The sequence below is a fragment of the Leuciscus leuciscus genome (assembly GCF_965113295.1).
Source record: "Leuciscus leuciscus genome assembly, chromosome: 16".
NCBI lineage: Eukaryota > Metazoa > Chordata > Actinopteri > Cypriniformes > Leuciscidae > Leuciscus > Leuciscus leuciscus.
In genome coordinates this window covers 6,906,975-6,926,884 of record NC_138740.1, presented here as the reverse complement: position 1 = coordinate 6,926,884, position 19,910 = coordinate 6,906,975, and the positions used below count along the sequence as shown (strand labels likewise).

The 19,910-nt window shown below is 38.0% G+C and overlaps 1 protein-coding gene across 1 annotated transcript in view; it reads right to left on the bottom strand.

Annotated features, from left to right (window-relative positions):
- LOC309477512 (DNA repair protein RAD50-like) overlaps positions 1-8,619 on the bottom strand; it is a gene marked incomplete at its 5' end in the record, with an annotated part of 34,007 nt that extends 25,388 nt beyond the window's left edge. Inside the window, 9 exons of the mRNA XM_082140790.1 lie at positions 2-208; positions 585-778; positions 1,229-1,394; positions 2,476-2,604; positions 3,908-4,112; positions 5,970-6,155; positions 7,953-8,095; positions 8,295-8,378; positions 8,611-8,619. Of these exons, the coding sequence (XP_081996916.1) occupies positions 2-208; positions 585-778; positions 1,229-1,394; positions 2,476-2,604; positions 3,908-4,112; positions 5,970-6,155; positions 7,953-8,095; positions 8,295-8,378; positions 8,611-8,619 (1,323 nt within the window). The remainder of the gene's footprint in view (position 1; positions 209-584; positions 779-1,228; positions 1,395-2,475; positions 2,605-3,907; positions 4,113-5,969; positions 6,156-7,952; positions 8,096-8,294; positions 8,379-8,610) is intronic.
- Positions 8,620-19,910: the final 11,291 nt, after the last annotated feature.

The window sequence follows — 19,910 nt, the reverse complement described above, 5'->3', positions numbered from 1 at the left end:
CCGCTTTCTGAAGCTCAGTGTCCAGCTCCTGCAGTCTGCTAGAGGAGCCCTCCAGTTTTTGGAGATCACACTTGATGTTCTTCAGTTCCTGTTGTTTCTTGGCCTGTATGTCTCTCTTCAGCTCAACGGTTCTCTCTAGACCGGTCTTCTTATCACGGAGATCCTCGATGCTTTGCTGCTTCTGTGCCTCTTTCTCCTGCATATCTTGCTGAAAACAAGAAATTATTATTAAAAATGGCAACATGCTATATACTGATGATACTAATACTGAACTTTTGACAATATATGAAGTTTCAGGATATTTATAAATATCTGAATTAATATTATTTAATAATTTTCTGTTAAGCATTGAATAATACAAAAATAATATAATTAAAGTGTTACCCAAACATTACATATGTCTCTATATTGGATAAAACGCTTCATAAAGTGTATAAAAATTGGCAATGCAATATATATATATATACAGTGTATATATATATATATATATATATATATATATATATATACTGTATATATATATATACATACACACAAAAGAGCGTGAACTGGGTGGTAAATGAACCTGCAGTTCAATTATCTACCATAGTTTGGTTGAGGGCTTCAGTGTCCTGGTCCAGTCTCTCTTTGACTTGTCTGTGGAAGCTCTGGAGTTGTCTTCCGTTAAGAGGAGTCCGATCATAGCCCTCCAACTCCAGGGAAGACGCTAAACTCTTCACCTGGGTGTCCCTCTTTTTAATGTTCAGTGTGTGTCTATCTGCCTCCAGCTGCAGACGGCCTTCAAATGAAAAGAAACAATGACGATGAACAGCTCTGAGAAAGAATAAACTTTTTTCCTGCAAAAAATGCATTTTGAGCAAAATCACTCGATGTGAAAGTATTAGCCTAGTTATTAGTGCATGTCTACAAGTATAGTGTACTTTAGGACTGGAATAACTAATCTATAAAAGCAAAATTTCTTAAGTGAAGTAACTTTGCAGTAGTAGTTATTTCAATTTAAAAAGAGGATAAATGATGAAGGCCACAAAGTGGGAGAAAAGCAAAAATATATGTGTTTAACGCCAAAAGCTCGAGACGAGAGCACTTTATATAAGAACTTAAGGACGTCACTATTCTTCTATTGACTCTTTTAAATACTACAATCAACGAAACAACCATTTGATATAGAGAACACATTTCCACCACCACCACACAACAATAAATGAATAGCAAAGGAGCAAACGACTACCTTGCTCAACTAGCAAGTCATTTTTGATGCGGTCCATCCTCTTGCACTCTCGGCCGGCCCGTTCTAACTCGCGCTGGCACTCCGTAAGTCTCCGTTCCTTCTCTTTGACAGTCTGCTGGTGGTTCTGATACATGTCCTGCAGCTCATCATCTGAGCCCTGAAACACCTAAAAACACAGCACAACACAGAGTCAAGGCGCCCCAAGGAATGAACACACGGTGTGCTGCAAGGCTCTGTCTTAGGCCCTTCGTTTTTCTTTCCGTACATGCTCTCTTTAGGTGATATGTTTTGAAAACATGGTATTACGTTTCATTGTAATGCTGACAACTCTACATTTCTCCAGACTCAAGACATGTTTAATATTGATGATTGTCTCTCTGTTTTATTACAATTTAAGAAGTAACCTTTGGGGAAAGAAAGAGGGGAGGAATAAATCGAGACATGACTCAGGTTGAACTCAAATCTGTCACTTGGGGACATTTAATTTAATATTCAACAATATTATTGATCTGTCTGCATTGACACCATTATCTGAGAATGAGCTGGATGATGACATCACTGTTTTCACCAGAGCTGCTATATATATATATATATATATATATATATATATATATAAATTAACTAAATTACTAACTTTTTTTTTACACCAAAAATGAAACATCACTGAGCTTACTTAAGCTGGACTGTGACGCTGTTTTCTTCTGGAAACAAACTTTGCTGCACTATTTTCCTGTTATCTCTGTAAAGCTGCTTTGATAACAAACTGTATTGTAAAAAGCACTATATAAATAAATGAGACTTGACTTGACTACCAGTGAACCAAAGCATCAACACTAATGTGACTTCAATGGGAGCACTGTTGAGAACAAACACATAGTATAACACTAAGAGTTTATTTGGATCCCCAATAGTCCAGAAGAACCCTTAGGTAAATTAAGAAATTTGAATGGCTTTTAGTAAGAAAACTTAGTGGATGGACCTCTTTTATTTTCAAACAATATAAAACAAATGACAAAGATAAGCAAGCAAATGCAAACCCCTCATTCCAACATCAGATGAAAAACAGCAGCAGTTAATATACCAAAACCATAAATTACTGAACATCCTGTACATGTTTTCTATGCAAAACACTTCCTCTGCTTTCGCATGATCCTTATCTGGCATTTATGACTAATACTGAGAAGCAGTGAAAGCTTCATAACTGATGACTGATATAAAAAAAAAAAAAAAAAAAAACCTTGGGTTACCTGCTCCATCTTTTCCTCTAGTTCCCGGTTATCATCCTTCATCTGTTGCTTCCTGCTGTCCAGAGCTTTGATGTCAATATCCAACTTCATTATTTTGCTGAGGCTGCTGTCTATGTCATACAGTCGGTTCTGAAAACATGGGGAAAGTGTGTTTAGTGAATATACATCACATGACTGCATTAGTGTATGGGCTAAAATTCAACTGATGTGCAGTCACAAGCACACATTTGGACTATTTTACAGTGGGGCTCATCTATCTTTTGTTTTTAACTCAACTGATCATAATGTGAAGCTTCTGTTTTTGCACTGATGTCAGACTTATCAATAATTTAGAATCAATTTTATATTTTAGTTTGGTATCAAAATAATAAGTATAAGTAAATAACAAGTATCAAAAAAAAAAAAAAAGTATTAATCTTGATGACCTTTTTATTAATAAATAATTTAAATGACTGGATTATTTAAAAATACACATTATTAAATGTTTATGTAAATACATACATGTAAAACATATATTTTTGGGATGAATTTGCTGCCAATGACAACAACGATATGAATAAAATCTTATATCACGATACAAGTAATTTATTTCATGATAACGATATATATCACCATATATATCATTTTGCTTTAAATTAGGTTATGATTACAAAAATGTTGATACCATAGAAATGTCATAATTCCTGTCACAAAAAACGAATACTAGGCTTAAAAAAATAAATAAATAAAAACTCAAGCTCGAAGACATGTAAACAGTCAGCGATAAAATAAGAATAAGAAACCAATTTCCAAGATATATGACCAAAAAATTTTATAAAAAAAAAAAAAAAAATGCTGAAGAACAAATAAATAAGAAATGCTACATAAACTGTATAATCAAATAATAATAAAAAACACTATAGTCTTCAATGGGGAAGTTAAGCATAAATTTCTTCTAATTAAATGTACAAAAGTGATTTAGTCAGGGAGAGATTTTCTCTCTTTTGTAGTTTGATAGACATGAAAGACAGACAGCAGGAATATAAGGCACTTTAAGACCGAATACCCTGACCCAATATACACATGTGTTTTCTTTCTCAGCTGTTTACTTTCACATAAGACATAAATGAATGTTTTGACATACAAGTTTGTGTATTTAACCATTCAAGGCCAATGCTTGAAAACGCATGCAAATGATACGTTTTCGTGACCATGTCGCACAGCAACGTCACGTGAGCGTGTAACTGCGATAGAGACGATAGTCCAAAATTTGTACTGATTAATCATGTCTACCGGCCCACCCATACACCTGCCTCTATTAAATACAATTTTAAATATTCATTATCCAAAACAATCAACTGCCACAGATCTCAAAAATGGAAAATCTCTATTCTAAAATCCCACAGAAAATAAAAAGAAAACCGGATCAGCCAACAAATTCTTGGTGTCTCGCCTTCAGTGGGTCAATCTGATTCTCGATGCGTTGGACATTCTCTTTGGAGGAAGAAAGCTGAGCCTCTTTAGTGGACAGCAGCTCTCTAATCTCTAGGGCTTTATCTTTGTACTGTTTTAGGTACTTGAGGTCCGTACTGCAGAGAATAACAGTCCGGGCCTGCTTCTGTCTCAACTTCTTCAGGGTCTCCAATACCGTAATGTACCTTTAATCAAAAGGTTTTGGTTATTTTCGGCCATTCATTTGTAATGCCAGCTTAATATGAGTAAATGACACCACAGGACAAGCCAATATGCAAAAAAGTCTGTTTAAATAGACACTCATTTATCGCCATCTACTGGTGTAGGCCTACAGAATTAGACCCATAGTGTTCAAAGCTTCTCTGGCATGATTGTTGAGAATTTACAGTATTTACAAAACATATATTGTGTAGATAATACACAACAGTCCTTTATAGGGTAATAATATGCATTAAATGAAGGGGAAAAGGGGAAAAGAAATAATTATATACACATATCAAACTTCTAAAAAGACTTTGGAATGGGATGATGTTTTCTTGTAGGATATATATATATATATATAGTGGTGTGAAAAAGTGTTTGCCCCCTTGGTAAATATGATCAAATATGGCTGTAAAAAATAAATCTGCATTTTAAATCCTTTTGATATCTTATTTAAAAAATGTGCAAAAATCTAACCTTTCATTGGAGTAAAATAATTGAAAATGTGGGGAAAATCACATTATGAAATAAATGTTTTTCTCCAAAACACGTTGGGAACAATTGTTTGCCCCCTTTTATTAAATACTTTTTGCAACCTCTGTTTTCCAAGATAACAGCTCTGAGTTTTCTCCTATAATGCCTGATGAGTTTGGAGAACACCTGACAAGAGATCAGAGACCATTCCTCCATACAGAATCTCTCCATCCTGTTGGTATTTTATCGAATCCGTGATGCCATGTATCTGAACAAGATGTCCAGATGGTCAGATGAAACAAAAACATTAGCTTTTTCGGCAGCAAACACTTAAGATGGGTTTGGTGCACACAGGGATAAAAAAGTACCCCATGTGTAAAATGAAATACTCTGCTGTATCTTTAATGCTGTGGGCCTAATTTTCTGCCAGAGGTCCTGGACATCTTGTTCAGATACATGGCATCACGGATTCGATCAAATACCAACAGATAATAATCTAAACCTGACAGCCTGTGCTAGAAATCTTATAACGGAGAACAGGATGGAGAGATTCTGTATGGAGGAATGGTCTCTGATCTCTTGTCAGGTGTTCTCCAAACTCATCAGGCATTATAGGAGAAAACTCAGAGCTGTTATCTTGGAAAACAGAGGTTGCAAAAAGTATTTAATAAAAGGGGGCAAACAATTGTTCCCAACGTGTTTTGGAGAAAAACATTTATTTCATAATGTGATTTTCCCCACACTTTCAATTATTTTACTTCAATGAAAGGTTAGATTTTTGCACATTTTTAAAATAAAATATCAAAAGGATTAAAAATGCAGATTTATTTTTTACAGCCATATTTGATCATATTTACCAAGGGGGCAAACACTTTTTCAAACCACTATATATATATATATATATATATATATATATATATATATATATATATATATATATATATATATATATATATATATATTTTATTACATATTAATGATTAAAACTTAATTTGAATGCTGTTATGGGGATGATATATCTATGCAGCAAGAATACCTTTTCCTAGATCTTTTGAGATAAAATAACTTGATGAACTCATAAACTGACTGAAAACATCCTTCACACTCCAAAAGCATTATTGCTATAAAAATTACTAGACAAAAATTAAAGGCATTCAGTGCTGTTGCCCATTAAGCATTTGTGAAGGGGATCGTCTAATTCTAAGTTTCAGAGAGAGGATGTAAAAGGAAAAACTAAACATATTTTACCAAAGAGTCATATGTGGACCTTAAAAAAAAAAAAAAAAAAGAACAATAATAAAAAGTACAATATGACCCTTTTAATGAATGAAGCTTCAGTGACAAAGCCATTGTCCAGATAAAAATACCTTGTGGCTGAGAAAATCTCATCAAACTTCTGCTTGAGGGCTTTCCCTTCACTGAGAGGCCAGTTGGACTCCTCTTGGTGGCAGAAGATGACATGGCTGATGACAGCTTTGGAGACGCCCAGGGATGAGATCATCTCACGGTCTAGTTCAGCACATTTAGAGCTCTGGATCTCTTTCTCTCTGTGCCTGACATCAAGAGAGGTCAAGATGTATTAACATCCAACAAGAAAACAAGTCCTTCAAACAGGGAACATAATTTACACTTTTCATGGGCCAAGTGGGAGTAAAGGGTTGGGAACCGAGAACCGGAAGTGTTTTTTTAAAAATGCTGGAACCGTGCGAAATTACTAAGTTTTGGTTCCAAAAACGGTTCTGGTGCGATGTGTGGGCGAAGTGCTGGGTGCTTATCCTTTAATAGCAATGTCTCACCTCATGAATATTATAGGGCACCTATTATGCAAAATCCACTTTTACATGGTATTTGGACATTAATGTGTGTTGGCAGTGTGTGAACACAATCACCCTACAATGATAAAAATCCACCATCTCCTTTTACTTTAATCCCCATTAAACCAAAGCAGTCTCATTAGATATGCCGTTTTGATTCACTGAGCAGTGTGACATCATACTGCTCAGGCCCCGCCCATGGCCGCTGACTGACAGTCCTGCATTACCATAGTTTCCGCCCTCAGCGAGTTGTACGCTATCCGCCATTTCCTCTGCGCTCGAGCAGCTCTAGTGACAGTGTCTTGTAAGCAATCCCGGTGTTCTGTTGTTGGATGTAAGAGTGAGCGTAAGAGTCTTCATTTTCTCCTATGTGCCGCAAAACATACCTAAATTAAATGTCTGCGCAAATCAATTCACTCCATACTGCACTCCTCACGACGGACCGATGGCTCACGGACATTTCTCTGCACCACATTTCCCTTCAGCCTAGTCTCATACCGATCATTTCACACACACACACACACACACACACACACACACACACACACACACACACACACACACACACACACACACATTATCCGTGTCTTGTGTTTTGTCCTTGTGTCTTCGTTCGTTTGTTTGTTTGTTGTCTGGGAGTAGTCGGTCTTTCGGCGGGTAAACGCTGCGTCGGCCAAACAGGTTGTGCACACATGTACAAATATACTTCACTGTGGACTGTCTTACTCATTGGCACTGTAAATAAATTACACCCTGCATTAGAGTGCTGTGTGAGTAAGCCATGTTTTTTTTTTATGTTTTTTTTACGGACTCCAGTTACTTTTTCCCTTCCCCCCAAAGTGGTGGCAGCGGTGGGATATCAACTCACAAAACAGCGCTAAAAGGACGAAAAACCAGGGCTGGGTTGCGGTCACAGATGAAGAAGGCGACGATGGAGAATGTGGCTTGGAATTCGGCAGAGACTACAGAGGAAGAGGAAGTGATGGCAGGGCTTCCTGATACCTCGAGAAAGTCCAGGTCACTACGGACTGAGCCAATGACTCCAGACGCTACAGCTGGTGAGGGAATGGTTTCCGAGCTGAAAGGAAAGCAAACAGTAGCAATAACAATTGCTGTTTTTGGTGTAGAACTCCTAATAGCAATGCAAATTGCTGTTTTGCTCTCTTCATTTTCTTTAGAAAATTTGCACTCTTCTGTGAAGGTGATCTAGAAATGAGCGATCACTTGACAACCACTCAGCTTAGAAGCAAAGTATGTATGAATTGAGTATACCGGTCCTATTTATACCCGTATTGTCTGGGTGGGCGTGATTCGACATGCATATCTCACTGGCCAATGTCCATTGGCTCGTTTTGTTACCACTTGGAGGTGATCGGTCTCCCAGGCGAGACCCCATTACATCAGTATCATCGTAACGTCAAACGTGACTGACTGAATGGGAACATAATATTTTTACAGTATTGCTACTTTTACTGAATTTTTGCTCAAATAAATGAAGCCTTGGTGAGTATAAGAGACTAGTAAAAGACAACTTACTTGATGAAACCCTCAAGGAATTTGAACTCAGTTTTCTTTCCCTTCTGTGTACTTTGCATAGACTTCTGGACTACCACAGCATCGCCATTCACATCTCTAAACTGGAGTCTGATCCGGGCCTGTACATCCGTTTCATGAACATCCTACAACAGACCAACATTATCTATAATTAAAACTCTTTAAAAACTAAGTGTCATACTGCCCAGCTCTTGCATTGACAATACGAAACAATGTTTGCAAGTTTGAAAAAGTTGAATAAGACAAGCAAAAATATGTGTAATTGAGAACATTTCTATAACAGCTTATATTTGTTTACTTGAATTACTCCTGTCAAGGACCTACTTTGGGATCGTGGACAAAGGTGTTTCCTTTACTTCCTGGTGGAAAGTCTCCTGAAGTGATGTATTTGAGACACTCAATGATGGTCTGGAAATTCATAAAAAGAAATAGTTAATAGCCACCTTATTCCTGCGCCCCATGGAGAAAGGGTTACTCTAAAAACGCTGTAACAAGGTATATTGCTATGGGAAGAAGGAGGTGGGAACCGGCGAATGTTCACACACTTTATATTTGTAGAAACTACAAATGTAGTTTTTTTGTTGTTGTAAAAAACTACAAAATTGTAGTTACATAATTCCTGTTACACATGTGTACTTACACATACCATTCTGTGGGTCGTTACATGTGTAGTTACACAAACATTACAGCTGTGGATACTATGTACCAGTTTGTAATTACACTGTAGTTACATACTATGTACACATGTAGTTACCATGTACGTTCACAGGTATTAGGGCCACTTAATGTAAAGTGGGACCACACTTTATTTTACAGTGTCCTTGTTACATAGGTTACATGTACTTACCATAGTAATACGAGTAAATTATGCATAATTACATGCAATTAACCCTCAACCAAATCCTAAACCTACCCTAACCCTATAGTAAGTACATGTTGTTAATTATTATTACTCAGTACTTGAATATATAATTACACTGTAACAATGACACTGTAAAATAAAGTGTTACCTAAAGTGTTACCAAGTATTGCTACTTAAGTACTGAAAAATAATATGACTCAAGTAAGAGTAAATAAGTCGTTTCCTTAAAAACTAAAAGTAACTACGTTACAAAGTACTTTAGTATTATTTTTCTATTTTTACCCAAAATGGGGAGATGATAGCGGTATGGATCGCTAAACACTCACATGTCATCCGTTTCATTCATACTGGAAGCCCAGTACTGATTCATCCCTCATGCAGAAAGTCCACAAGTGAGATTCATAGAAGTATAAAACTTATGACATTTCAAGAAATGCCTTATATGGATATAATAACATGCAAATAGAGATGTTTTAACTGATGAAACATGAAGACAAACAGATGATAGCGATAATATATCTGTTCATCAAGCTATCTCAGGTATTTTCGTAAGAATGATGTATATGTCTTTAAAGGGATAGTTCACCCAGAAAGGAAAATTAGCCCCTGATTTACTCACCCCCAAGTCATCCTAGGTGTATATGACATTCTTCTTTCAGACGAATACAATCAGTCCAAAAAATGTCTTGGCTCTTCTAAGCTTTATAATGGCAGTGAATGGCTGGAGAAAATTTGAAGCCCAAAAAAGTGCATCCATCCATGATAAAAGTGTTCCACTTTTACTCCAGGGGGTTAATAAAGGCCTTCTGAAGTGAAGCCATGCGTTTGTCTAAGGAAAATACCCATATTTAAAACTTTATAAACTATAATCACTAGCTTCCGCCAGACGGCCGTACACATCGATTTACGGTGGAAAACCCGTGACCTGACACACAGCGTAATGACGAACGTGGAAGCTCAGAGGAAAGAGCTAAACAAAACATCGGTCACGAATTAGCCATTTTGAAGAGAAATGTCGGAGTATTTCTATATAATAGAAGAGGAGCTTCAGTTTGTTGCACAGCCCTATTTGTTTAAACCGCGAGAGGTTTCAAAGCTTACGATACTCCTACATCCTACATCATGCATCACGGGTTACTCTTGTGATGCAAGTCAAATTGCGTAGTATGCGTACGGTCGTCTGGCGGAAGCTAGTTATTTTAGATTATAAAGTTATAAATATGGGTATTTTTCTTACAAAAACCCATGGCTTTGCTTCTGAAGGCCTTTATTTACCAACTGGAGCCGAGTGGAGTAATTTGTTTTCCTAATTTTTTCCAGCCATTCACTCTCCCATTATAAAGCTTGTAAGAGCCAGAATATTTTTTAATATAACTCTGATTGTATACTGAAAGAAGAATGTCATATACACCTAGGAGGACTTGAGGGTGAGTAAATCATAGGCTAATTTTCATTTTTGGGTGAACTATACGTTTAATGCAATGCTATAATCAACATAGCTTGTATCATAGAATATAATAAAATAATATATTCTCACTCTGTGTTAAGAAGCAACATGAAACCACAGAAGTCACTTTAAACACGACTGACATGTATTGTGTTTTTGGAGCAAAACATGATATTAAACTCATAAATTGTAGTGTTTGACGGTATGCTAAGCAAACATACTAGCTTTCCCTGTTGTCAAGAGCGATTGTTTTATTACTAATTTTGAAAAGTAAGACCAGGTAAGATCATTTGAATGTTTTCATTTGAATCATTTCATAATTGAAAGCAAAGAAGGTTAAGTGAGAGGTCCGATTAAAAAGAGATTTACAACAGTATGAATAAAAAAGTGGCAGTAAAAAAAATTAAAATAATAATAAATAAAAATTTGTGGTGTATGGTTAATATGTTAAATAAAAAATTAAAAATTTTCGTTCTACCGAAAATGTGCTGGGAGCCCACTGTTGCTATAGTAACGAACTACACTTTTACATGCATCTGATTGACAGATAAATCATGCGATCTTATTTCACTGTTGTTGAGATTTTTTCAGCTTTGTACAAAGTTTGCTTCGTACATTTAATGTATTGTATTGTTAAAGAGGGCGAAATTTACCATTTAATTGAACTGTGCACATTTATTTTAGACACTTACATATTAATGGTGCTGATGATTTTTAGAGACCCCCACAGGTGTATGATTTTACTGCTTTCATGGGAGCTCATCCTCTCTCTATAAGAGCTCATTTCTTGCTCCGTGTCCGTGCATTTTAACCGGGAAGATTTTAAAACGAGCCGTTCATTAATAAACACGCAAAATCGCTGTGAAAATACAGACCGGAAGTCAAAAGACAACGAGCGCAGCGCTGAAAAGGGGCGGGGCTACATAAGGTCTATAGGCTATATATCATGTTATACATGAATATCAGTCACGTGACCTCTTACGTCATCCGCTCTTTTTCCAGTTGACTGCCGCCATCTTGAGTACCTACCTAGTACTGTCTATGGTACTGACAAGCATTAACTAGCTAGCTTGCTACTATTTACAGCTTCGTACGGATACAGTAAATGGCTACGAAAGACAACATTTCGCACCTCGACTGCCATGAAACGAAACGCTACTTTCAAAAAATAATATCGTTATAACGCGATCCCTACGCGATACCTGATTCGTACTTCAAGCCTCTGTCCGGTGCTACCGAACAACCAATCCTGGCATTCAATTATATTATATGTTGATCCGACTATTTTAAGCGTGTATTTAAATGGTCCAGGGGCAGAACTTTTGCCAAGCGTGTCAGAGGTTCTGGGTTCTGTGTTCAAATCCGGACTCATATATTTTTATTTTATTTTTTTCTCATCAAAACCGATTATGTTTATCAGTGGTTGTATATCAGGCAGGGACACGTTTGTGTGCAGTTTGTTTTGTAATTTCACCGGAACAAATAGAGAGTCTCTCCACATTGAAGCACGCATCCGAGTGAAGACTGTGCGCGAGCCACAAACAAACACAGTATCCGCACCACTGATCGCAGCGGCAACGAGCACTTTGATCACTTGATTTCAGAAACAACACATTTCAGCGCTAGATCGCCTCTTATTTAACAAACGAACGAAATGAATGCTCTGCTAGTTAACTGGAGATGTTTTGATTATTTGTATTGGTACATTCCTGCCGCGAGATGTTTCAAAAGTGGTGGGGACATGTCCCACTCGTCCCACCCGCAAAATACGGCATCTTTTTTCGTCCTGAGGTAGCCTGTAAAAGGATATTTTGGGGTCTCCTTTTTTGTTGTTGCACCCTACCGCACATGTTGAAGGCATAGCTAGCTAGTTCCTTTGCGACTGACGTGAATCAGGTACTCAAGATGGCGGCAGACAAGTTCTAGAAGTGAGTGACGTCAGTGAGGAGACGTTGGTGACATCATCTGATATTCATGTATAGCCAGATATGACGGCACTACTGCAGCATCACCACAGGTGAGCAGCTGAGAAACTCATCAAGCCAATGTGCAAACTATCGCAAATCAAAGTGAAAGTAAGTCGCAGACACTTAACACACAATCATCTTCATTAAAAGTAAAGAAACTAAATATGATTAAGATCTGGGCTAATACAACCAATGCTGATATCATTATTATCTCTGAAACCTGGCTTAAAAAATCTGTATCTGATGAACTTATTTCTATTGAAGGTTTTAAAGTTTATAGAACTGATCGGGTTGGCAAAGGAGGTGGGGTTGCCATATATGTGAAATCCAAGTTTATAAGCTCGGTAACCCTGTCACTAACTAAAGCTAAACAGTTTGAAATTCTGACCGTGAAAGTGAATATTTCAAAAGATGCTATTACAGTAGTTGGGTGTTATAGACCTCCATCTGCTTCAAAGGATGCTTTCCAATCTATATCCGAAATATTACATGAAATTAATCACTCTGAATTTATTCTTATGGCTGATATGAATTGGGACTGGCTTTCTGGGAACTTATTAATGAACCGACAAGAATAAATCCCAAAGCAGAAATAAAATCTACTCTCCTAGATCTAATCATAACAAACTCAGTTCATAAATATACCTCAACTGCCGTATTTTGTAATGACGTCAGTGACCATTGTGCAGTCGCTTGTGTAAGAAATACAAAAATCCCTAAGGTAAAACCGCACATGATCCTAAAAAGCCATTTTAAAAGTTTTGAACAACAGGCTTTTCTGCATGATCTGTATCATAGTGAACTCAGCAGGGTGTCTTTGTTTTCGGATGCTGAACTGGCATGGGATTTTTTTTCATTTAAATTTTATTTCCATTGTAAATAAATATGTACCAATCAAAAAGTTTAGGAAATCAATTAAATCTTTGTCGGGTGCACGTGTGACCTCAAACCTCCCAGAACAGATTCTTATTGGTTCAGATGAAATAAAAGACAAAGTAGTCATAGTCAATCAGTTTAATAAACACTTTATTCAGGCTGGATTCATATTTAATCAAACCGTAAATAAATCTGTCCCATGTCCTGCCATGTCAGCATCTGAAAATGTAAATCGGGAATTGTTTAATTTTAAACCGATTTCAGTTTCAGAAGTTCATAAAGCCCTCAGAGACATTGATCACAAAAAGTCAGCAGGTACAGATAATCTGGATCCCTTTCTGTTAAAAGTGGCAGCTGATATTATTGCTGAGCCCATAGCGCATATTTTTAATTTGAGTCTTCTTTCAAACTCCATTCCTAAAAGTTGGAAAGCAGCCTATGTTCTCCCTTTACATAAAGGTGGAGACCAATCAGAATTGAATAATTACCGTCCAATATCAAAACTTTCTGTTTTGTCAAAGATCTTGGAATCATTTGTGAATGTACAGTTAAAACAGTATTTGACTGACAAAAACAGTCAGCAGGTACAGATAATCTGGATCCCTTTCTGTTAAAAGTGGCAGCTGATATTATTGCTGAGCCCATAGCGCATATTTTTAATTTGAGTCTTCTTTCAAACTCCATTCCTAAAAGTTGGAAAGCAGCCTATGTTCTCCCTTTACATAAAGGTGGAGACCAATCAGAATTGAATAATTACCGTCCAATATCAAAACTTTCTGTTTTGTCAAAGATCTTGGAATCATTTGTGAATGTACAGTTAAAACAGTATTTGACTGACAAAAACATTCTAAATAATTTTCAGTCAGGGTTCAGAAGTGGCCATAGCACTATCACTGCTGCTACATTAGTGACAAATGATATTATCGGGGCCTTAGATAAGAAGCAACATTCTGCTGCATTATTTGTTGATCTTTCTAAGGCATTTGATTTGGTTGATCATGGATTGTTATTGACCAAACTACGTTCAATTGGTTTAAGTGAGAAGGCTGTTGCATGGTTCCAGAATTATTTTGTAGATCGTACTCAATGTGTTTATGCTGAAGGTTATAAATCTGATTTTCTTGAGATAACTAAAGGTGTCCCTCAAGGATCAATCTTAGGACCCATTCTGTTTTCAATTTTTATAAATGATTTGGATAGAGATCAAGCCAAATTACATTTATACGCTGATGATACAGTGGTTTACACCCAGGCTTCCACCATTTCAGTAGCAGTGCAGGAACTTCAGACTGCGTTTCGGGCATTGCAATACACATTATTGAGTCTAAAACTGGTTTTAAATACACAGAAAACAAAGTTTATGGTCTTCTCAAAAGCTCGAGCACAGCTACTTGACAATTGTGGCCTTTTCTCATTAGATGGGAAATCAATTGAGAGAGTGTCTTCATACAAGTACTTGGGGATATGGATAGATGATAAGCTTTCCTTCAATGAACATATTACTGCTTTAGTTAAAGGGATAGTTCACTTTGAAATTCATTTTTGGTATGTTTTAGCTTACCTCAAGGGCATCCAAGATGTAGGTGTCTTTTTTCCCGCGGTAGTTTCAATTTTGATATTTTTAGGTCAAACCGTTCTTGTCTGTCAGTCATATAATGCAGGTCTATGGTCACGGTCTCAAAACACAAGCACAGAGTCCAAATTAAAACAATTCCCCGTCGTCCAAATTAAACAATTCCCCATCGTAAGTACACATTGATGGCCTGAGACACGAAACGAGCGGTTTGTGTGAGAAAACGAACAGTATTTATATAGTTTTTAGCTCTTATACGCAGCCACGTCCAAGTGATCTGAGGGCGCTCGCGCATCCTGGTGTGTGACGTGTATGCAGACTGGTGCATAGATATATATACACTAGATGTCGCTTTGTCTACGGCAGTTCATTGGAACGAATGTCTTTAAGGTGACATCTAGTGTATATATCTATGCACCAGTCTGCGTACACGTCAGATCAGATCACTCGGACATGTCTGCGTATAAGAGGTAAAAACGATATAAATACTGTTCGTTTTCTCACACAAACCGCTCGTTTCGTGTCTCAGGCCATCAATGTGTACTTACGATGGGGAATTGTTTAATTTGGACGACGGGGAATTGTTTTAATTTGGACTCTGTGCTTGTGTTTTGAGACCGTGACCATAGACCTGCATTATATGACTGACAGACAAGAACTGTTTGACCTAAAAATATCAAAATTGAAACTACCGCGGAAAAAAAGACACCTACATCTTGGATGCCCTTGAGGTAAGCTAAAACATACCAAAAATGAATTTCAAAGTGAACTATCCCTTTAAGAAACTTAAAGTCAAGCTCGGCTTCTATTACAGAAACAAATCTTGCTTTACTTTTAGTGCTAAGAAGAAACTTGTGGAAGCTACTTTTCTGCCTGTAATTGATTATGGAGATAAATTGTACATGCATGCTGCATTTTCCATCCTGCGTCATGTTGATTCAGTTTACCATGCATCACTACGATTCATAACAAATACAAAGTCCCTTACCCATCACTGCATTCTTTATGATTTAGTTGGTTGGACATCACTTAAAATTCGTAGACAACAGCACTGGTATATCTTTATTTATAAAGCTATACTTGGCAAATTTCCACTGTACCTCTGTAACCTCCTCTCTGTCTGCTCTGGTATCTATCAGCTACGCTCCTCAAAGTGGTTCCTTTTTAATGTTCCACGAGTTAAAACCGAATTGGGAAAAACTGCTTTTTCTTATTTAGCACCTTGGGGGTGGAATAATCTACAAAAAGAGCTAAAGTTAGAAACTCTTATTTCCATAAATGAATTTAAAACTACTGTAAAGAGTGTTGTGATGGAGACATCAGGGTATATGCAGGAATCATAGAGATGAATTTACTACCTTTTACTACCTTTTTTACCACCTCCACAATATTTTTTACTACCATCACGACATCAAGCAGCAGCCCTTTTTTTGGGGGTGTGGTGGGGTGGGCGGGGTATGTAAAGCACCACTTACTACTTACTATAAGGTATAAGTGTGACACTGTCACACCCATCATACATATTAGGTACACTAATGTTTAATTGTTATCATTAAGTAGGCCTATTGTCATTGTCAATTATGTTTTTTTTGTAGTGTCGAGTTGAGTTTCAGTTGTCCTTATCTTAACCCTAGCCCTTGAGTTATCCTAACCATAGCCCTTAGCCCTAATGGATAAGACACATGCCTTTGGTGTGAGAGACCCGGGTTCGAATCCACTGTGAGACACCAATGTGTCCCTGAGCAAGACACTTAACCCCTAGTTGCTCCAGAGGCGTGCGACCTCTGACATATATATAGCAATTGTAAGTCGCTTTGGATAAAAGCGTCAGCTAAATGAATAAATGTAAATGTAAATGTAATAACCTTGGCACTTTGTCATTGCTATCAACTCCGACTCACTCAGGGCTCGACATTAAGCCTTTTCATGTGCTTGTCCTTTGAACAAGTAAATCTGTCATTCATTTGTTTGGATTTCTCCTCGAGAGGCTGCGCGAGCCTCAACAGCGCAACCTTGTTACCGTCAGTAGCCTAATACATCCACTATCGATCGCAACTTACAATAAATATAAATACAATCAGAATCATTCTCTAATTTTAGTGATTCCCTAGTTATTTATAAAAAAAAATTTATTGACGTTTAATTAGGCTACTTGTCCGGTCGGGCAAGTAAAATTCTCTTTTACTTGTCCCTTCAAAAAATCCACTTGCGTTACAGACAAGCGTTAATGTCGAGCCCGTCAGGTCCTGTTAGCACCGTATATATATTTTTTAATTATGCTAGATGAAGTTAAAATATATGGAGACACAAATATTAAGCAAAAAAATGGAAACTCATATATTGAGGTGGTGATGAAAAATGTACTACCAAGTCAAATTGCGTTTGTTACCTTTTACTACCTTTCAAGGGCCTTAATTTTGGTAGATTATTTTTACTACTTTTACTACCTTTTACTACCGCGCGGACACCCTGAGACATGTTCTTGTTTTTCTTAAAGAGTCTCATTGTGTTTTATATTTTTATTTTTAACATTTTGTACTTTTTTTTTATCGTGAAAATGTAATTTGGTGTTTGTTATTTTTGCATTTGTTGTGATTTGGCTGCTACCTTGGCCAGGTCTCTCTTGTAAAAGAGATTCTGAATCTCAATGGGACCTCCTGGTTAAATAAAGGTATAATAATAATAAAAAAAGAAACTAAATGATCTTATCAGTGCTGTTGCCGCTCTCACCTATTGCGGTCTTTGATTTTGAATGAATGATGATCAATAAAATTAAGCTCTGTTGCTTTCCATTAAATCTGCATATAGCATGGTAATTGAAGATCAGATTTAAATCTGTTTTGCGAAAACACATTTATATGTGACCAGGTGTAAATGGAATTGTTTTGATAAATCAGATAGCTATCTGAGCAGTAAAAATGCATGGTTTGTGCTGCTTAATCATTTAAAATGTAGCTAGCTGCATAGCAGCTCCAGTAGTAATGAAAAGATTTATTTTGTGATTTATATCATATAAATTTATACCTGCTTGATAATGCTGTGGCCACATTGGACCAGCGGTTTGGAAAATGGAAGGATGATTCAGCTGCGGCTTCATCTTCTGGTCAGACGTGGGAATTCATTCAGCATGCGACTCTCACAGTGCATTATGGGTATTCTCTAGCCGTTGAGCATACATCAGTACACTCGTTAGTCGTTATTGCGGTGTATTGTGGGATTGAATGAGTGTTTTAATGATGTCGACTCCACTATGGTTTAGGACACCAGTACAAATGGCTGTCCCTTCAAATATTGCCCTATGTAAGGGTATCCACCTCATTCCTGACGACCTTACTACGTTTTGAATTATGGGTGGCACTTCCGGTTTGGGGAACAATAGGTTACTTGCGTAACCCCGGTTCTCTTATAGCATTAAGTGAGGTGTCTCACTATGGGATACGCCCCTTCCGCGGATTCCTTAGAAGTCCTATTACATTACGCCCGCCCCAATTTGCTAGCAGACTTGACGTAGTATCTGGGAGTGTCTACCCCTTCCCTCAGTATAAGAGGAGCAGCACTACGTCATTACGACATTCAAAACAAGCACACCTCTTCCTCGCTTCACACAGCAAGCAGGGTGATCTGGTAAGACACCTCACTTAATGCTATCAGAGAACCGGGGTTACGCAAGTAACCTGTTGTTCTCTTTCAAGCATACGTTTCGGTGTCTCACTATGGGATATTCTAACTCCCGTATTGCCAGATAGCCTGCCTCGAAGTCTCCTGCCAACCACAGCAACGCCTCTAGGGCTGGACGAGTCCTGAATCATGACTCAACTTCAACGCTCAATACTGCATGTGCTAAAGTTTGAGCTGTAACATCCAGTTTATAGAACCTTGCAAATGTATGCGGCGAGGACCAACTCGCCGCTTCACAAATATCCTGTATCGTGACTCCTTTAAAGAAAGCCCATGAAGTTGACATTCCCCTTGTTGAGTGTGCATGTAAACCAGCTGGGGGCGCATGACCCTTACTGGAATATGCCAATGAAATCGCCTCCACTATCCAGTGCGACAAACGCTGCTTAGTAATCGGTGTCCCCGTTCTTGGTTTCACCCAAGATACGAACAGCTGATCACTCTCCCTGAACCCTCTGGTTCTTTCCGTGTAAATGCGTAAAGCACGCACTGGGCACAACTCATTTAGCTTTTGCTGTTTTGATGAAGCAAAAGGTGGTGGATAGAAAGCTTTTAGCTCAAAAGGAGTGACAGAATGAACTACTTTGGGCATAAATGCAGGATTAGGCTTCAGAACTACCCCTGCATCCCCGGGCATGAACTGCATACATGCTGAATGCACTGAATACACGTGAATCTCACGCGCTTCACCGAAGCCAAGGCTAACAGCAGCGCCGTCTTAAACAACATTATTTTTAAATCAATCTTGTCCAGTGGCTCAAATGGAGACATTGAGAGAGCATCAAGTACCAGTGCTAAATCCCATGAAGGGGAAAGCGGTTTTGAAACTGGCAAAGCGCGACGCGCGCCCTTCATGAACCTGCACACGCCCTAAAGGATGCTGCCCCACGGTTTTATTATCAAAACTTATGTGACAAGCAGAAATAGCGGCCAAATACACCTTTATGGTTGAAAACGCTTTCCCTTGGTCTATCAAATGATAGAACGGCTGCCACTGAGCACTGAAAAGGAATCTCATGCTTAGCTGCGCACCAGCGCTCAAACACGCCCTATTTGCATTCATAGAGAGACATAGTCGACTAAGCTCTAGCATTCTGTATGGTTCTGATGACATTGTCAGACAGACCGGTTGTATTCAAATTTAACCACTCACAGGCCAGGCTCATAGTGCCAAGCGTTCTGATTGGGGATGAAAGATTTCACCCTTGTCTGCGACAGTAGATCTCTGCGTAACGGGAGAGACCACGGGTCTTCGTACAGCATACGTATGATCTCCGCCAGCCAGTATTTCCCACTTCGAAGCTATTAATATCAGCTTTAATCCCTCCTCCCTCAGTGTTGGGGTGTTGGGGATATTAACGCTATCGGTGAGAACGCATAAAGGAGAGTGCAGGGCCAATCGTGTGCCAGCGCATCTATCCCCAGAGGCGCGCTCTAATCTTTCAGAGAGAAAAACAGAGGACACTGAGCATTGTCGTGGGATGCGAACAGGTCCACTGTTGCTCTGCCGTATATTTCCCAGATCTGTTCAACCACT